The sequence below is a fragment of the Staurois parvus genome, unplaced genomic scaffold, assembly GCF_062004578.1.
Source record: "Staurois parvus isolate SC_StPar_1 unplaced genomic scaffold, SC_StPar_1.0 ptg001363l, whole genome shotgun sequence".
Taxonomy (NCBI): Eukaryota; Metazoa; Chordata; class Amphibia; order Anura; family Ranidae; genus Staurois; species Staurois parvus.
In genome coordinates this window covers 130,001-150,919 of record NW_028319159.1, presented here as the reverse complement: position 1 = coordinate 150,919, position 20,919 = coordinate 130,001, and the positions used below count along the sequence as shown (strand labels likewise).

Here is a 20,919-nt window from a genome sequence, read left to right as displayed (position 1 = left end):
GAACTAATTTGGGTTATTTTTTTTTGTACTAAAAAGATAACGGAATACATTTTGGCCAAGATTTATGAAGAAAGATTTATTTGCAAAATTTTATAAGAAAAACACTTTTTCAAAATTTTTGGACTTTTTCATTTATATAGCAAAAAAAAAAACAAAAAAACATTCCAGTGGTGAATAAATACCAACAAAATAAAGTTTTATCGGTCTCAAAAAAATGCTAAAAAATTCATATGGGTACAGTGTTGCATGACCGCGCAATTGTCATTCAAAGTGTGACAGCGCTGAAAGCTGAAAATTGGCCTGGACAGGAAGGGGGTGAAAGTGTCCGGACTGGAAGGGGTTAAACCCCCACTATGCCTGATGATTGCAGCAGTAGGGTGGGGGGGAATCAATGGAGACAGATTTCAAGAAAAACAGCTTATTAAAAGTAAGTAATTTCCCTTGTGCTGATTTTTTATTTGTTTATTTTTTACATTTTGACTACACTTTGAAGCTCAACTCTGAGCAAATAAAGAAAAGTATCCTTTGCAGTGGGGATGTGGTCACACTGAAAGGGTTAAGTTGCTTGTTTATGTCTCGGGCAGGGGGGCTCCAACCTTTTAAAACAAGGTGCCAGTTTAATGTCCTTCAGACTTTAGGTGGGCCAGACTGGCCAGTGGGAATGGAAAATGTTCTGGTATCGGAAGGAGTAAACAATGGCACATCTTCAGTGGGAGGAATAGTGTCCCAACATTGGTATCAGTGGGAGAAATAGTGTCCCAACATTGGTGTCAGTGGGAGGAATAGTGCCCCATTATTGGTATCAGTGGAAGGAATAGTGCCCCATCATTGGTGTCAGTGGGTGGAATAGTGCCCCATCATTGGTGTCAGTGGGAGGAATAGTGCCCCATCATTGGTATCAGTGGGAGGAATAGTGCCCCATCATTGATATCAGTGGGAGGAATAGTGCCCCATCATTGGTGTCAGTGGGAGGAATAGTGCCCCATCATTGGTGTCAGTGGGAGGAATAGTGCCCCATCATTGGTGTCAATGGGAGGAATAGTCTCCCATCATTGGTGTCAGTGGGAGGAATAGTCTCCCATCACTGGTGTCAGTGGGAGGAATAGTGCCCCATCATTGATGTCAGTGGAAAGAATAGTGCCTCATCATTGGTATGAGTGGAAGGAATAGTGCCCCATCATTGGTGTCAGTGGCTGGAATAGTGCCCCATCATTGGTGTCAGTGGCTGGAATAGAGCCCCATCATTGGTATCAGTGGGAGGAATAGTGCCCCATCATTGGTGTCAGTGGGAGGAATAGAGCCCCATCATTGGTGTCAGTGGGAGGAATAGTGCCCCATCATTGGTGTCAGTGGGAGGAATAGTGCCCCATCATTGGTATCAGTGGGAGGAATAGTGCCCCATCATTGGTATCAGTGGGAGGAATAGTGCCCCATCATTGGTGTCAGTGGGAGGAATAGTGCCCCATCATTGGTATCAGTGGGAGGAATAGTGCCCCATCATTGGTATCAGTGGGAGGAATAGTGCCCCATCATTGGTATCAGTGGGAGGAATAGTGCCCCATCATTGGTGTCAGTGGGAGGAATAGTGCCCCATCATTGGTATCAGTGGGAGGAATAGTGCCCCATCATTGGTATCAGTGGGAGGAATAGTGTCCCATCATTGGTATCAGTGGGAGGAATAGTGCCCCATCATTGGTATCAGTGGGAGGAATAGTGCCCCATCATTGGTATCAGTGGGAGGAATAGCGCCCTATCTTTGGTTTTAGTGCTCCATTGTTGGTGTCAGTAGGAGGAATAGTGCCCCAAGGGCCAGATAAAGGCAAGCCAAAGGCCACATTCGGCCCCCGGTCCGCAGTTTGGAGGCAATTGGTCTAGGGGGAACAACAGAAATAAATATACTTCCCCGATCTTCGGCTCCTCGCCACATCTAGACATGTCCCCCGTAGCCTCTGCACCCCCGCGCTCTGGCGGTATAGGGTCTAGACATCACCAAGACCAGACTTGAGGATGCCGAGGGACAGCCCACCGCCGGAGCGTGTGAGAGCACAGTCTGCCAATGGATCAGGTAAGTAGAACAGTTTTCTCTTCCCCTGGGCAAAAACAAGCCATTAACCCTTGCAGTGCAGGCCCAGCACCACCACATGGGATCTTTGTTGGGCTGTAATCGGTGTTGGAAGAAAGCTCTGCCTGCCGAATTTCTCAAACTCCCGTCGGTGGAATGGCTTCTATTACAACAGATCTTGTGGCACAGCCATCCGGCGTGAACAAAGCTCTACCGCTAAAGGCCGTGGCATCTGATTGGATCTTTTTCTGGTGTGATTAGGGTGTAGAGCTCCATGCATGGATGCCACCTTCTCTGAAGTCCTGTATTGCTGTCAGATTCTGATGATCATTGGTAGTAATGTGTAGGCCAGGGGTAGGCAACCTGCGGCTCTCTAGCTGTTGTGGAACTACATTTCCCATGAGGCATTGCAAAGATTACAAAACTGACAGTTACAGCTATGACTTGCAGAGGCATGATGGAACTTGTAGTCCTGCGGCTCTCAGGTTGCCTACCCCTGGTGTAGAAGAACGGTGGGCTGCCGGACACACCAGACCGGAGACGCCGTGGATGAGTTCCCCAGAAGAGTCCAGGCCCGGCCTCAGCTGGAATGCCTCCATTCTTCAACAAGAAAGTGCTGTGCCGCAGAGACAACTTTAAGGCTTGTGGTGAAGTTCAAAAGGAAATGAAGAAGATTAAGTCCTCCAGCTCAAAACTCTGTTCCAATGGTGCAAAAAAGTCTTGGAATTGCTTAAACCAATAAAAATCAGTACAAGCAGGTAGAGGGTCATCAGGATAGCAAAACGGTGGCTTGCAAACCAAGATGGCTGCCTGGACCTGTGTGAAGAAAATACAGAAAGCATGAAAATAGAAAGTCGTTCTAATTAACCCTTCCCGTCCGGCCCATGTATATAAACGGCCAGACGGGAGCAGTGCAGGGGCGGGTGGCCGTTTATAAATGTCCTCCCCGATCCCCGCCTGTGCGCGCTCCCAGAGGACACAGCGGAACACCGATCGCTGTACGAGACCTCTGTGTGAGGTCCCGATCATGTGATCACCGATTGGCCAATCAGTGATCAAATGAATAGAGTGGAACACCGATTGTTGTACGGGACCTCTGTGTGAGGTCCTGATCATGTGATCACCGATTGGCCAATCAGTGATCACATGAATAGAGTGGAACACTGATCGTTGTACGGAACCTCTGTGTGAGGTCCTGATCATGTGATCACCGATTGGTCAATCACTGGTCGCCGATTGGCCAATCAGTGATCACATGAATACAGTGGAACACCAATCTTTGTACTGGACCTCTGTGTGAGGTCTTGATCATGTGATCGCCGATTGGCCAATCAGTGATCACATGAATACAGTGGAACACCGATCTTTGTAAGGGACCTCTGTGTGAGGTCCCTATCATGTGATTACTGATTGGCCAATCAGTGAATAGTAGTAAGCAAGATGTCACTTCTGACATCATTGCTTACTACTAGTGAAATCTGTGAATGATCACCGAGGTCACATGGTACAGGGCTCTTCACAACAGCCTTTTACCATGTGACAAGCTGTGACCAATCACAGCTCTCACAGTATTTCTGTGCAGCCAGAGAGAAGGAGAAATGATTGCTTTTACGGCGTTTATGGTTGTAAAAGCATTCAGTGTAAAAAAAAATACAAATCTTCATCACCCCCACAAGTAGTACAGTGTCACCATGGTGACACTGTACTGCTAGGGTGACAGTATGTAAAAAAAAATAAAAATATGAAAAAATAAAATAAAAATCTAAAAAAATTTTTTAAAAATAAATTATAATTTTTGGTTATATACCAATTTGGGTTTTTTTTTTTATTTTACTAGAAAGATTTGTAGAAAGTTTTGTACAGGGAATAAAAGAGGCTGATGCCAAGTCAGATTTAGATACTTGTTGCATTTAAAAAAAACACTGGAATACTGAAGTCTCTTTCATTACAATAACTAATAATAAAGAACAATAATCACTGACTCAGAATGCAATATTAGTATTGTTGAAATCCTTTATTGACTCTCCAGCTCTTCATAACAACCAGAAGGGGGGTGGTAATACGTCAGCTTCCTGTTGATTGCAAAACTATATACCTCTCATGGTTCCTTGCAGTGTGCCCAGTCATTACACTGCTGCTCCATCTGAGCCAGATTTAAAAGAATACATCCCTGGAAGCCTTTAGATGTGCATGTTTCAGGGAAAGAGCTGGCCACTGGCTGGTGTAGACTTTAGCTTTGCAGCCTGCCCAACAGTTGCTTAAAAGTGGTTGTAAAAACTTCTGTGTGCAGCAGTGCCCCCAGCCCCCTCAATACTTACCTGAGCCGCATCGAGATCCAGTGATGTACACGACAGTCTCGGCTGTCCCGGGTCTCTGCTTCCTCATTGGCCGAGCCATTGGCTCCCGCAGTTGTCCAGTTGCAGCGGGTGCCCCCATAGCAAGCAGCTTGCTATGGGGACACTCGACAGAAAGGAGGAGCCAAGAGAGCCTACGGGGGATCCGAGAAAAGGAGAATCCAGGCAACTTTGTGCAAAACCATTGCACAGAGCACGTAAGTATAGACCTTTGGTATTGCTTTAATTAGATTCTATCAGACCTGCTTCTAAAACGGTTATCAAGTAACTGATTAACACAGCTAAAGGCACCACCATCCAATGGCCAACATGGGGGAACATGCTCATGTAAAGGGATACTGGGGATGTGATCTTTCACTCTTCACATACACTTTTTAGCAAAGACATATAAAAAAAATTTTTAAAAAAAATTAAAAAAAGACCGACAATTTTGAGAAAAAAAAACAATGTTTTCGACTTTTTGCTATTAAACATGTCCAGTACAAAAAAAATTTAAAAAATCAAATTTCGTCATAAATTTACACCACAATACATTCTGTGACGTGTCTTTGCTAAAAAAAGAATCCCAATACTTGTAAATTAATTGGTTTACGTGAAAGTTATAGCATTTACAAATGGGGGAAAAGATACTGGGATTTTTTTTTAATTTTTATTAGTAATGGCAGCGACCAGCAACTTCTAGCGGGACTGCAGCGCACATTCTGACACTGGGGGGAATTTACTTGGTGTCACTGGCATCCCCAGTGACACCAGTACAGTGATCAGTGCTAACAAAAAAAAAAAAAAAAAGCACTGACACTGTACTAATGGCACTGGACAGGAAGGGGTTAACATGAGGGGCGATCAAAGGGTTAACTGTGTGCTGTTTTACTGTGTGCGTGCTTTACACCGTAAGCACACTGCTATGCAGAGCCATACAAAGCAGTGTGCAGGAGCTGACAGGGGAGAGATCTGTGTTGTTTAGGGAGTGTTTTACTAGGGGGCAGGGGTGTGTGTTCTTCACTGTAATCACACTGTTCTGGATGGCTGTGCTGTGCAGTGCGCCCGAGCTGACAGGGAGGAGGATAGGGAGGAGGACTGTTAGTAAACAAAACAGTCCTCCTCCCCATTGGAGAGTGTCGGAAATCACCAGGCGCCGGGGAGTAATTACCGGCTGACGCCTGGTGATTGACCGCCACAGCTGCGAATGGAGGCATGGGTAGGGCATGCACACCCTCTACCCGAAAATACAAAATCATGTATATATAGGTGATTTTGCACACCCGTGCCGCCCTGTAGCAGTATTTCTGCTATAGGGCGGTCGGGAAACGGTTAAATGCAAACATTTTCTTGACAAACCCTAACTGGGAGAGTAGAAGACGGTAGTTGCACTACCCACCTCCTCTGTGGTTGCTCCTGAGAATAAACCAGAAGATATTTGACCCGCAGCAGCTCATTGTTAGTCACTACAAAGTACTTCTGTGGGACATCTCCCCCCTCGCTGTTCCGTGCTCTCGCTCTTCTCCGATCTATACCCGTTGAATCTGTGTAGGGTTTAAGAAGAAGCAGGACATATTAGGACTTTACATTTGCATCTTATGACCACACAGCTTTTTCGCTAAAATCAATTCAATTGTTACATTTTGAACCACAGAAGTTGTCTTGCACACTGCCACCAAAAAGCACAGCTTTTTTTTTTTTAAACTGATGTACGGACAGAGCATTGTTTTAAATGTGCCTGTATACACAGGAACGTAAACAAGCGCTGCATATAGATCGGTAAAGTAACAACTTTTTTTTGGTCAATTTCCAAAAACTTGTGGCAAAAATAAAAATCTTCCATGGACTCAACATGCCTCTCAGCAAATAGCTTGGGGTGTCTACTTTCCAAAAAGAGGTCATTTGGGGTGCTGTTTGTTTTATCCTGGCATTTTAGGGCCTCTGAAACTAATCGGAAGTGAGGAAATGAAATAAAGAAATTACACACTTTGAAAGCCTGAAGGTGGTCATTGGTTTTCAGCCCCGTCCGTGGCTAGGCTCCCAAAGAGTCTAACACATGTGATCTCTCCATACTCGGGAGAAGTAGCAGAATGTGTTTTGGGGTGTAATTCCACATATAAATATCTCATTAAAGTGACAACTTTGTGTAAAAAAAATAAATAAACTTTTTTTGTAATTTTTTAAAAACTTGTGAAAAAAAATAAAATCTTCCATGGACTGAGCATGTCTCTATGTCTCTCAGCAAATTCCCTGGGGTATCCGTTTTCCAAAAAACGGTAATTTGTCCGTTAGTGTCCTATTGCCCACCCCACTATTGCAGTCCCACTGTAAGTCAATGATCATCGCCATTAGTAACATAAAAAAAAAAGCCAATATATGTATCATTTGTAGACGATATAACTTTCGCACAAACCAATCAATACATACTTATTTGGATTTTTTTTTCACCAAAATCATGTAGCAGAGTACATTTTACCTAAATTTATGACGGTATTTGAGTTTGTTGGATATTTTTTTATAGCAGAAAGTAGAAAATATCTTTTTTTTTCCTTTTTCACAATTTTTAGTCTTTTTCGTTTACATAACAAAAAATTAAAAACTCAGTGGTGTTCAAATACCACCAAAAGAAAGCTCTATTTGTGTGAAAAAAAAGACATAAATTTCATTTAGCTACAGTGTTGCATGACTGCATAATTGCCAGTTAAAGTATTTTAATTTTTTTTTTTATTATATAAACGAAAAAAAGACTGAGAATTTTGAAAAAAAAACAATGTTTTTCAACTTATCTAAGAAAAAAAAAAAAAAAATCAAATTTCTTCATAAATTTAGGCCAATGCATTCCTGCTACATGTCCTTAGTAAAAACAAAAATCCAAGTACGTGCATATTGATTGTTTTTTGTGAACGTTAAAGCGTCTACAAATTATATATATATATTGAATTTTTTTTTATATTACTAATGGCAATGATCAGTGACTTACAGTGGGACTGTGATAGTGGGGTGGGCAATCTGACACTAACGGACACTGGGTGACACGAATACAGTGATAATACAATACAAGCGGTTAACATCTCGGGGTAATCAAGGGGTTAAGCGTGTGCCGAACAAGTGTTAATATGTGTATTATGTGCTGATTTTTTTACTAATAATCTCTTTGTTCCTTTTCCCTGCAAAAAAATAGATTGTTCCCTCTGTATAGAGCCCTGTGTTGTTTGTCAACACAGAGCTCTGAGCAGTAATTAGACACAGCCGATCAGTGAGTCATTGGCTGGGACCCGCTGACAAAATTCTCCTATGTCTAATCACAGCAGGAGTTGGTGGGCTGGGGCACACGTGCCCCCTGTCCCCGAAAGAGGCAAGTGATTTACAGCTAGGCCTGTATGGGCAACCCGTGGATGGGTGTTCCTGAAGTGGTTAAAAAAAATGCAGATATTTTTGCAGCAAAAAAAATGTGAATATTTTTATATTAACAGGAGCCTACAGAGCATTGCAGCCACAATTAGTGGATGGCTGGTGCTATGTCATGCTCCTGCAGACTCTTCCTCCAGCTCTCTATATAGAGTTATGGGCTTTCGATTGGAAAGATAGAGGAAGAGTCAATGGACTACGAGTGCGGTGATCACCACACTTGCGTCTCATTGAGAGCTACATATCTGTCTGCCGCAGTGGGGAGTGGAGGCTCTTGGCACCATGCTACCTATTACACCCAAAATACAATGTCACACGTAACACGGTGTAAAAGATGAAGTTAGCCTTTAATCCACCATGCAGCTAGAGTATCCCTGCAAACACAAGGAGAACATGCAAACTCCAAGCAGGTAATGTCCTGGCTGGATTGATTGACAGTCTTTTCCATCTAATTTTCTTGTCAATTTTTTTTTTTTTATTACTAGTTTGGTGACCACACCTATAGTCAACCCCCAACCCCCCCACCCCCCCTCCACTCACCGCAATTGCTTAACTTGGAGCTGGCATTCAGAATGTGATAACACATGTGCATAGCCAATTTGCACACAAACTAGGGCCAATAAAGCGCCCAATAAAGTGTCTTTAGAGTGTGGCAGGAAACTGGAGTTCTCAGACGGTAACCCATGCAAGCACAGGAAGACCATGCAGTGACACCAATACAGTGATCAGTGCTAAAAAAAAGCACTGACACTGTACTAATGGCACTGGGCAGGAAGGGGTTAACATGAAAGGAGATGAAAGGGTTAACTGTACGCTGTTTCACTGTGTGCTTTACACTGTAAGCACACTGCTATGCAGAGCCATACAAAGCAGTGTGTAAGAACTTACAGGGGAGAGATCTGTGTTGTTTATACACAGGTCTCTCACCCGTCGGAGATCCTCGGGTGCTGGCGGTAACCACTGGCCGGGACACAGTGATGGACAGCCGAGGATGTGAATGGCGGCACAGGTAGGGCGCGCGCCCCCTATCTGGAATTTCAAAATCACACACACACAGTGAAGGAAATGTGTATTTGATCCCCTGCTGATGTTGAATGTTTGCCCACTCACAAAGAAATGATCGGTCTAAAAATGGAATGTTCGGTGTATTGTAACACAGAGACAGAATAGCAACAAAAAGTTCAGTAGAAATGCGTCTAACAAATGATGACTGATCTGCATGTTCATGAGGGAAATAAGTGTTTGATCCCCTTCACAAAACATGACTTAGTACTTGGTGGCAAATCCCTTGTTGGCAATCACAGAGGTCAGACATTTCCTGTAGTTGGCCACCAGGTTTGCACACATCTCAGGAGGGATTTTGGCCGACTCCTCTTGGCAGATCCTCTCCAAGTCATTAAGGTTTGGTGGCTGACATTTGAAAATCTGTGGAGGGAGCTGAAAGTTCGATTTGCCAAATCGGATAAAGGTCTGGAGACTGGCTAGACCACTCCATGACCTTAACTAGTTGCCGACCGCAGATAGCCGAATGACGGCTGCACTGCGGCCGGCCAGTTCTACGGACACAGCTGATCACGTGATGTGGTAAAAGGCCAATCACAGCGGCCTTTTACCACGTGATCAGCGGTGTCCAATGACACGCTGATCACAGGGAAATGCAAGTGCCGGTTCTCGGCTGCACTTTCCTCACGCTGTCAGATCGTGAGGAAAGTACTGCCGAGAACCGGCAGTTGTCACAGCGGGGATCGGCACCGATCATCAGGGCACTGATGATCAGTGCCCTGATGATCGGTGCCCAGCAGTGCCACCCGCAAGTTCCGCCCACCTGTGCCCAGCAGTGCGCCCACTAGCTCCGCCCACCTGTGCCCAGCAGTGCACCCACCTGTGCCACTCTGCAGTGTCACACACCTGTGCCCAGAAGTGCCACCTACCTGTGCCCAGAAGTGCCACCCACCTGTGCCCACCCACCTGTGCCCACCAGTGCCACCCACCAGTGCTGCCCACCAGTGCAGCCCAGCAGTGCTGCCAGTCAGTGCCCAGCAGTTGTGCCAGTCAGTGCCGCCAGTCAGACGGCACTGACTGGCATCACTGCTGGGCACTGACTGGCGGCACTGACTGGCACAACTGCTGGGCACTATCAGTACCCATCATCAGTGTCACCTATCAGTGCCGCCTATCAGTGCCGCCTATCAGTGCCGCCTATCAGTGCCGCCTCATTAGTACTGCCTATCAGTGCCCTTTAGTGCTGCCTATCGTGCCCATCAGTGCTGCCTATCGTGCCCATCAGTGCTGCCTATCGTGCCCATCAGTGCTGCCTATCAGTGCCCATCAGTGCCGGGATCAGTTTCACAGTTGGGATGGTGTTCTTGGGGTCATAGGCAGCATTCCACCTACTCCAAACACAGGGAGTTGAGTTGATGCCAAAGAGCTCGATTTTGGTCTCATCTGACCACGACACTTTCCACCAGTCCTCCTCTGCATCATTCAGATGGTCAGTGGCAACCTTCAGACAGGCCTGGACATGTGCTTTCTTGAGCAGAGGGACCTTGCGGGCACTGCAGGATTTCAGTCCTTGTCGGCGTAGTGTGTTATCAATTGTTTTCTTGGTGACTGTGGTCCCAGCTGCCTGGAGATCATTGACAAGATCCTCACGTGTAGTTCTGGGATGATTCCTCACTGTTCTCATGATCATTGACACTCCACGAGGTGAGATCTTGCATGGTGCACCAGACCTAGGGAGACTGACACTTGTTTTGTGTTTCTTCCATTTGTTAATGATTGCACCAACTGTTGTCACCTTCTCACCAAGCTGCTTGGCCATAGTTTGGTAGCCCAGTCCAGCCTTGTGTAGGTCTACAATCTTGTCCCTGACATCCTTGGACAGTTCTTTGGTCTTTGCCATGGTGGAGAGTTTGGAATCTGATGGTTTGATTGCTCCTGTGGACAGGTGTCTTTTATACAGGTAACAACATGAGATTAGCAGCACTCCCTTTAAGAGACTGCTTCTAATCTCAGCTTGTTACCTGTATGAAAGACACCTGGTAGCCAGAAATCCTGCTGAATGATAGGGGATCAAATACTTATTTCCCCCATGAACATGCAGATCAGTCATCATTTGTTAGACGCATTTCTGCTGAATTTGTTGTTGCTATTCCATCTCTCAGTGTTACAATACACCGAACATTCGATTTGTAGACCGATCATTTCTTTGTGAGTGGGCAAACATTCAAAATCTGCAGGGGATCAAATACGCATTTCCTTCACGATACATATATATATATATATACACACACACGTGCGCGCAATTTTGCGCAGTATTTCTGCTATAGGGCAGAGCGGAATCGGTTAAATACCAAACAAGTCTATACTGACCTGCTCTGTAATGGTTTTGCAAAGAGCAGCCCCGATCCTCCTCTCTGTGGGTGTGCCCACTGGCGCTCCTGGCCCCTCCCTCCTGCCAAGTGCCCCCAGAACAAGCAGTTTGCTATGGGGGCATCCGAGCCACTGCTCTGTGTGTGTCCATTCACACACAGACACGGCTCGGTCCTGCCCCCTCTCTCTCCTCATTGGCTCTGACGGACAGTAGCAGGAGCCATTGGCTAATGAGGTGGGAGATACCCGGGACAGCCGAGGCTCTCATGCACACCGCTAGATCGAGATGGGGCTCAGGTAAGTATTAGGGGGAGGGCTGCTGCACACTGAAGGTAATAAACGTTAAGCCTCTACAACCAACTGAATCGCTCTCACCTTTTTTCTTGATCTGACACTTGACATCAGGATGATCGATCATCTCACACACAGCGACACAGCTCAGCGCAGGGCCCAGCAAGCTATGAGCCCACCCATGTCCATGGGGGCTATACAGGAGAGCCAGGCTCAGGTCACTGGTCAGGTACGTGCCTTCCCCAAACAGAGAAGTCTGCAGGGAATGGAACATCAGAGACAAAAACTTTACATATATCTTTGGATTAACAATAAATGACATATAAAAGTACAGCAAGTATTAAACATCTAAGTCTGAGCCAATCAGAGTGTTACTGAACCCCCCACAGTCCAATCAGTGTGGAGATGTAGTAAAGCATGCTTGTTATACTCACTGTGGAACCTAAGGGGTTAGTCCTCTGTGTTTGATCCTGACTTCTCTGATCCTACACTGTCCCTAATCCATCTGCTGATAGTACAGAGTTCTAGGAGTCACTCTGTACATGCTCAGTTTAGTATGTATTGTTAGAAAGTTTTTTTTTTTTTCTTTGGGAGAGTGCATGTGATCAGTACAGGAACAATCAGCGCTGTTCAGACAGAGGGTCAGGGGTCATGCAGCCTCATAGGGGAGAATGAAAACTGCAAGCTTTAACCAGTGCTCTGCTGGACACTGATAGAAGTCACAAGACTGCAATATACTGCTGATGAGAAAAGGGATTTAGCAGTTTATATTTACTAAAATAATTGCATTTCCATGTTCTGTGTACTGTGGGAGACCAGATATAGTGAATGCAGGGACCGGGAAGACCGGATATAGTGAATGCGGGGTCCGGGGAGGCCGGAAATCCTGAATGCAGGGTCCGGGGAGGCCGGAAATCCTGAATGCAGGGTCCGGGGAGGCCGGAAATCCTGAATGCAGGGTCCGGGGAGGCCGGAAATCCTGAATGCAGGGTCCGGGGAGGCCGGAAATCCTGAATGCAGGGTCCGGGGAGGCCGGAAATCCTGAATGCAGGGTCCGGGGAGGCCGGAAATCCTGAATGCAGGGTCCGGGGAGGCCGGAAATCCTGAATGCAGGGTCCGGGGAGGCCGGAAATCCTGAATGCAGGGTCCGGGGAGGCCGGAAATCCTGAATGCAGGGTCCGGGGAGGCCGGAAATCCTGAATGCAGGGTCCGGGGAGGCCGGAAATCCTGAATGCAGGGTCCGGGGAGGCCGGAAATCCTGAATGCAGGGTCCGGGGAGGCCGGAAATCGTGAATGCAGGGTCCGGGGTGAACGGATATAGTGAATGCAGGGTCCGGGGTGAACGGATATAGTGAATGCAGGGTCCGGGGAGACCGGATATAATGGATGCAGGGTCCGGGGAGACCGGATATAATGGATGCAGGGTCCGGGGAGAGCGGATATAGTGAATGCAGGGTCCGGGGAGAGCGGATATAGTGAATGCAGGGTCCGGGGAGAGCGGATATAATGGATGCAGGGTCCGGGGAGACCGGATATAGTGGATGCAGGGTCCGGGGAGAGCGGATATAGTGAATGCAGGGTCCGGGGAGACCGGATATAGTGAATGCGGGGTCCGGGGAGAGCGGATATAGTGAATGCAGGGTCCGGGGAGAGCGGATATAGTGAATGCAGGGTCCGGGGAGAGCGGATATAGTGAATGCAGGGTCCGGGGAGAGCGGATATAGTGAATGCAGGGTCCGGGGAGAGCGGATATAGTGAATGCAGGGTCCGGGGAGAGCGGATATAGTGAATGCAGGGTCCGGGGAGAGCGGATATAGTGAATGCAGGGTCCGGGGAGAGCGGATATAGTGAATGCAGGGTCCGGGGAGAGCGGATATAGTGAATGCAGGGTCCGGGGAGAGCGGATATAGTGAATGCAGGGTCCGGGGAGAGCGGATATAGTGAATGCAGGGTCCGGGGAGGCCGGATATAGTGAATGCAGGGTCCGGGGAGGCCGGAAATCGTGAATGCAGGGTCCGGGGAGGCCGGAAATCGTGAATGCAGGGTCCGGGGAGGCCGGAAATCGTGAATGCAGGGTCCGGGGAGGCCGGAAATCGTGAATGCAGGGTCCGGGGAGGCCGGAAATCGTGAATGCAGGGTCCGGGGAGGCCGGAAATCGTGAATGCAGGGTCCGGGGAGGCCGGAAATCGTGAATGCAGGGTCCGGGGAGGCCGGAAATCGTGAATGCAGGGTCCGGGGAGGCCGGAAATCGTGAATGCAGGGTCCGGGGAGGCCGGAAATCGTGAATGCAGGGTCCGGGGAGGCCGGAAATCGTGAATGCAGGGTCCGGGGAGGCCGGAAATCGTGAATGCAGGGTCCCGGGAGGCCGGAAATCGTGAATGCAGGGTCCCGGGAGGCCGGAAATCGTGAATGCAGGGTCCCGGGAGGCCGGAAATCGTGAATGCAGGGTCCCGGGAGGCCGGAAATCGTGAATGCAGGGTCCCGGGAGGCCGGAAATCGTGAATGCAGGGTCCCGGGAGGCCGGAAATCGTGAATGCAGGGTCCGGGGAGGCCGGAAATCGTGAATGCAGGGTCCGGGGAGGCCGGAAATCGTGAATGCAGGGTCCGGGGAGGCCGGAAATCGTGAATGCAGGGTCCGGGGAGGCCGGAAATCGTGAATGCAGGGTCCGGGGAGACTGGAAATCGTGAATGCAGGGTCCGGGGTGAACAGATATAGTGAATGCAGGGTCTGGGGTGAACAGATATAGTGAATGCAGGGTCCGGGGAGAGCGGATATAGTGAATGTAGGGTCCGGGGAGAGCGGATATAGTGAATGCAGGGTCCGGGGAGAGCGGATATAGTGAATGCAGGGTCCGGGGAGAGCATATATAGTGAATGCAGGGTCCGGGGAGAGCGGATATAGTGAATGCAGGGTCCGGGGAGAGCGGATATAGTGAATGCAGGGTCCGGGGAGAGCGGATATAGTGAATGCAGGGTCCGGGGAGAGCGGATATAGTGAATGCAGGGTCCGGGGAGAGCGGATATAGTGAATGCAGGGTCCGGGGAGAGCGGATATAGTGAATGCAGGGTCCGGGGTGAACAGATATAGTGAATGCAGGGTCCGGGGAGACCGGATATAATGGATGCAGGGTCCAGGGAGAGCGGATATAGTGAATGCGGGGTCCGGGGAGATCGGATATAGTGAATGCAGGGTCCGGGGAGACCGGATATAGTGAATGCAGGGTCCGGGGAGACCGGAAATCGTGAATGCAGGGTCCAGGGGAGACCGGAAATCGTGAATGCAGGGTCCAGGGGAGACCGGAAATCGTGAATGCAGGGTCCAGGGGAGACCGGAAATCGTGAATGCAGGGTCCAGGGGAAACCGGAAATCGTGAATGCAGGGTCCGGGGAGAACAGATATAGTGAATGCAGGGTCCGGGGTGAACAGATATAGTGAATGCAGGGTCCGGGGTGAACAGATATAGTGAATGCAGGGTCCGGGGTGAACAGATATAGTGAATGCAGGGTCCGGGGTGAACAGATATAGTGAATGCGGGGTCCGGGGAGACCAGATATAATGGATGCGGGGTCCAGGGAGAGCGGATATAGTGAATGCAGGGTCCGGGGACAGCAGATATAGTGAATGCAGGATCCGGGGAGAGCGGATATAGTGAATGCAGGATCCGGGGAGAGCGGATATAGTGAATGCAGGGTCCGGGGAGAGCGGATATAGTGAATGCAGGGTCCGGGGAGAGCGGATATAGTGAATGCAGGGTCCGGGGAGAGCGGATATAGTGAATGCAGGGTCCGGGGAGAGCGGATATAGTGAATGCAGGGTCCGGGGAGAGCGGATATAGTGAATGCAGGGTCCGGGGAGAGCGGATATAGTGAATGCAGAGTCCGGGGAGAGCGGATATAGTGAATGCAGGGTCCGGGGAGAGCGGATATAGTGAATGCAGGGTCCGGGGAGAGCGGATATAGTGAATGCAGGGTCCGGGGAGAGCGGATATAGTGAATGAAGGGTCCGGGGAGAGCGGATATAGTGAATGCAGGGTCCGGGGAGAGCGGATATAGTGAATGCAGGGTCCGGGGAGAGCGGATATAGTGAATGAAGGGTCCGGGGAGAGCGGATATAGTGAATGCAGGGTCCGGGGAGAGCGGATATACTGAATGCAGGGTCCGGGGAGAGCGGATATACTGAATGCAGGGTCCGGGGAGAGCGGATATAGTGAATGCAGGGTCCGGGGAGAGCGGATATAGTGAATGCAGGGTCTGGGGAGAGCGGATATAGTGAATGCAGGGTCCGGGGAGAGCGGATACAGTGAATGCAGGGTCCAGGGAGAGCGGATATAGTGAATGCAGGGTCCAGGGAGAGCGGATATAGTGAATGCAGGGTCCGGGGACAGCAGATATAGTGAATGCGGGGTCCGGGGAGACCAGATATAGTGAATGCCGGGTCCGGGGAGAGCGGATATAGTGAATGCAGGGTCCGGGGAGAGCGGATATAGTGAATGCGGGGTCCGGGGAGAGCGGATATAGTGAATGCGGGGTCCGGGGAGAGCGGATATAGTGAATGCGGTGTCCGGGGAGAGTGGATATAGTGAATGCGGGGTCCGGGGAGTGCGGATATAGTGAATGCGGGGTCCGGGGAGACCGGATATAGTGACATAATAAAAGGAATGACAGAATGGAATGCCCATAGACAGTAATGGAGTCAGAACCATCAGACAGATCACATAGATCCACACTCTGTCCATGTTCAGTGATGATGTTAAGCATTGTGATGAAGGAGGATTATTATTGTTTTCTATGGAATGACACAAGTGAATGACACAAAGGAATGTCCATAGAATTGGAAAGCAAAAAGTAAAAGTATTTGCAGACAAATCTAAGAAACATAACAATGTCACCTTTCCTACAGGATTTCTCCAAGTAGAGTAACAAATTGTAAGGCTACTTTCACACTGATCCGCCGCAAAAACGTATTTACCGCGCTAAGTGTTTTTTAAAGGACACGTGACTTAAAAACTGCACCAAAAATGCTTCTCGGAGGCTTTTTTGAGGCGCTTTTCAGGTGATTTCTATTGATTTCAATGGGAAGAGGTGTTTTTGGGGCTATTTTTAACTCTCCAAACATGCCTTAAAGATGCTGCAAGCAGGAGTTTCCACACCGCACCGCAAGTGCAACGCCTCGGTGTAAAAACATACATAGGTATACATTGGGAAGCATTTTTCTTGAGCTTTTCAGGCGCTTTTTTTTTTTAAACTATTCTCTATGGGCATCTTCTTTTGTTCCATTATTCTCTATGCCCATAGAGCAAAGAGAGATGCCCATAGAGAATAATGGAGCAAAGAGAGATGCCCATAGAGAAAAATGGACCAGAGGATGATGTCCATAGAGAATAATGGAACAGAAGGGAATGCCCAGAGGGTATAATGGGAAGTAAAATGTGACTCGATCAGAACCATCAGACGTATCAAATAAATCCTTAGCAGACATACTCTGCAAGAAAACAATATTAATCCCACGTAACCTGAATTTTAAACATCACCACTGAGCTTGCAGAGTATGTCGGCTAAGGATTTATTTGATACGTCTGATGGTTTGGATGTCAAGTTACAATCTGCTTGTCATTTTTCTGCCTCTGTCAAAAATAACTGTCATTTTTCAACTGTCATTTGTTTGCCAGTGTCAAAAATAACTGTCATTTTTTGCCACTGTCAAAAATAACTGTCATTTTTTTGCCACTGTCAAAAATAACTGTCATTTTTAGCCTGTGTCAAAAATAACTGTCATTTGTTGACTGTGTCAAAAATAACTGTCATTTGTTGACTGTGTCAAAAATAACTGTCATTTGTTGCCTGTGTCAAAAATAACTGTCATTTGTTGCCTGTGTCAAAAATAACTGTCATTTGTTGCCTGTGTCAAAAATAACTGTCATTTGTTGCCTGTGTCAAAAATAACTGTCATTTGTTGCCTGTGTCAAAAATAACTGTCATTTGTTGCCTGTGTCAAAAATAACTGTCATTTGTTGCCTGTGTCAAAAATAACTGTCATTTTTTGCCTGTGTCAAAAATAACTGTCATTTTTTGCCTGTGTCAAAAATAACTGTCATTTTTTGCCTGTGTCAAAAATAACTGTCATTTTTTGCCTGTGTCAAAAATAACTGTCATTTTTTGCCTGTGTCAAAAATAACTGTCATTTTTTTGCCTGTGTCAAAAATAACTGTCATTTTTTTGCCACTGTCAAAAATAACTGTCATTTTTGAACTGTCATTTTTAGCCTGTGTCAAAAATAACTGTCATTTTTAGCCTGTGTCAAAAATAACTGTCATTTGTTGACTGTGTCAAAAATAACTGTCATTTTTCAACTGTCATTTTTTGCCTGTGTCAAAAAAATTTGTCATTTTTTGCCTGTGTCAAAAATAACTGTCATTTTTTGCCTGTGTCAAAAATAACTGTCATTTTTTGCCTGTGTCAAAAATAACTGTCATTTTTGAACTGTCATTTTTTTGCCACTGTCAAAAATAACTGTCATTTTTTGGCACTGTCGTTTTTTGCCTCTGTCAAAAATAACTGTAATTTTTCAACTGCCATTTTTTGGCCACTGTCAAAAATAACTGTCATTTTATAACGATTACTTTTCATGTCATTTTATGCCACTGTCAAAAATTAACTGTCATTTTCTGTCATTTTTTTGCCTGATCAGGAAGGAGGGGTACATCCTCTGGAGGGCAAGTGGTTAAAGGGATTCTAAAGGTTAATTTTTATTTTATAAAATATTAAACATGTCTGTACTTACCTGCTGTGTGCGGTGGTTTTGCACAGAGCAGCCCAGATCCTCCTCTTCTCGGGTCCCCCGCAGGCGCTCCTGGCCCCTCCCACCTGTCGGGTGCCCCGGCAGCAAGCAGCTTGCTATGGGGGCATCCGCTGCTCCGCGTGTCCATTCAAACACGGAGCCGCGGCTTGGCTCCCCCCCCCCCATTGGCTGACTGACTGTGATGGACAGCAGTGGGAGCCAATGGCTCCTGCTTTTTGTGTCAGCCAATAAGGAGGCAGAGGCCTGGGAGAGCCGAGGCTGTATCACGATGAGGCTCAGGTAAGTATGGAGGGGGGGGGGGGTGCTGCACACATATAATACATGAAGGTAAAAAACTTTCAGCCTTTACAACCGCTTTCCTTTTGCTTCCCATTACACCCAATGGCCACTCTCTCCTGTCACTCTCTCCTGTCACTCTCTCCTGTCACTCGCTCCTGTCACTCGCTCCTGTCACTCGCTCCTGTCACTCGCTCCTGTCACTCGCTCCTGTCATTCACCTTCCTCATTCCATACATCACAGCTACAATCCCACATTATTTCAAATGTTACAATCTGTTACTCTACTTGGGGAAATCCTGTAGGAAAGGTGACATTGTTATGTTTCTTAGGATTTGTCTGCAAATGATTTTACTTTTTGCTTCTCATTAAATTCTATGGACATTCCTTTGTGTCATTCACTTGTGTCATTCCATAGAAAACAATAATAATCCTCCTTGATCACAATGCTTAACATCATCACTGAACATGGAGTATGTCTGGATCTATGTGATCTGTCTGATGGTCCTGACTCCATTCTGTCATTCCTTTAACCACCTCCCGTCCGGCCCATGGACATAAACAGCCGAACAGGAGCAGTGCAGGAGCGGGTGAACGTTTATAAACGTCATCTCACATTTCCTGCTTGTGCGCACTGTACGGGACCTCTGTGTGAGGTCCCGGTTCTTGTGATCAGTGATTGGCCAATCGGTGATCACATGACCAGTAATATAAACTGCCGGATGGTGGCAGTGCAGGGGTGGGTTGCCATTTATAAAGGCGCCCACCGTTTTTGACTCTGCGCGCTACCTGGGATCGCTGTGCGTGCTACACCGATTGCTGTACAGGACCTCTGTGTGAGGTACAAATAGATACATTGTTGCAACCGCTATACTTTTTAACGTCAAATATAATAGCAGAGCTCTCTGCAAGGGACAGAAGTAATTAAATGCCGGCCGTAGACGGGACGAAAACCAGCTGATTTTTTTTTACCATTGGTGGTAACGTCGGCCTATTGAACGACCGATTTTTCGGTTTTTTTTAAAAAAAAAACGGCCGGGTTTCGGCCCGTCTATGGTTTGCATTAGCCTTCTTTGCAGATATTTACAAAGCTGAGATAAAACAGTCCATGAATGTGGTAAAGCTTTTAGGAGTACCAATTCTGTTTAACCTCTTCTCGTCCGGCCCATGTACATAAACGGCCCGACAGGAGCAGTGCAGGGGCTGGCGGCTATTTATAAACGTACTCCCACATTCCTTGCCTGTGCGCGCTCCCTGAGAGGGCGCAGCACTGTTATCCGGTGCCCACTGTGTCCTCCGGACACAGCAGAATACTGATCGTTGTACGGGACCTCTGTGCGAGGTCCTGATCATGTGATCACTGATTGGCCAATCAGTGATCACCTGAACAGTAGTAAACAAGATGTCACTTGTGACATCATTGCTTACTACGTGTAAAATCTGTGAATGATCACAGAGGTCACATGGTACAGGGTTATTCATAACAGCCTTGTACCATGGTGACAAGCTGTGACCAATCACAGCTCACACAGTATTTCTCAATGGCTGCAGGAATGCAGCCATGGAGGAGAAATGATTGATTTTACAGCCTTCATGGGTGTAAAAGCAATCAGTGTAAAAAAAAAAAAAAAATAATAAAAATCTTCATCACCCCCCACAAGTAGTACAGTGTCACTGCTAGGGTGATGGTATGCTTAAAAAAAATTAAAAAAAATTATATATATATATATATATATATATATATATATATATATATATATGAAAAAAAAATAATAAAAATGTAAAAAGCGATTAGAAAAATTATAATTTTTGGTTATAAACAAATTTAGGTTTTTTTTTTTTTTTACTAAAAAACACTTTACTAAAAAACACTTTTTTTTCAAAATGTTTGGACTTTTTCATTTATATAGTAAGAAAAATAAAAATCCCAGTGGTGAATAAATACCACCAAAATAAGTTGTTATCTGTCTCAAGAAAATGCTAAAAAAATGTATATGGGTACAGTGTTGCATGACCGCGCAATTGTCATTCAAAGTGTAATAGTGCTGAAAGCTGAAAACTGGCCTGGACAGGAAGGGGGTGAAAATGTCTGGACTTGAAGTGGATAAGTATGTCACTATATCTGGTCTCTGGGAAAGGTTAGTTAGCTGCTGGACACAGATTTGGCTGCAAATACATTCATTGTTTGCTTCCCAATAACCCCTTGACGCCGAGCGGCCGCATATTTGCATGCAATTATAAAATACATATGTGCTGAGTGTGCTCGCCCTGCGCGCTCCCAGCACATATGTGTGCTACTCCCGGAAAGGTCCCGATCTCCCCTTGCAATCAGGACCTTTTCCGATCATGTGATGGCGAATCACGGTGGTCACATGACC

General features: G+C 46.7%; 1 protein-coding gene across 1 annotated transcript in view; it reads right to left on the bottom strand.

The window, feature by feature from the left end:
• Positions 1-61: 61 nt before the first annotated feature.
• Positions 62-20,919, bottom strand: part of PARP16 (poly(ADP-ribose) polymerase family member 16) — a 43,734-nt gene continuing 22,876 nt past the window's right edge. Inside the window, exons 5-7 of the mRNA XM_089661665.1 lie at positions 11,551-11,722; positions 5,795-5,939; positions 62-2,878 (exon numbers count right to left, since the gene is read on the bottom strand). Of these exons, the coding sequence (XP_089517791.1) occupies positions 2,737-2,878; positions 5,795-5,939; positions 11,551-11,722 (459 nt within the window). The 3' untranslated portion in view covers positions 62-2,736. The remainder of the gene's footprint in view (positions 2,879-5,794; positions 5,940-11,550; positions 11,723-20,919) is intronic.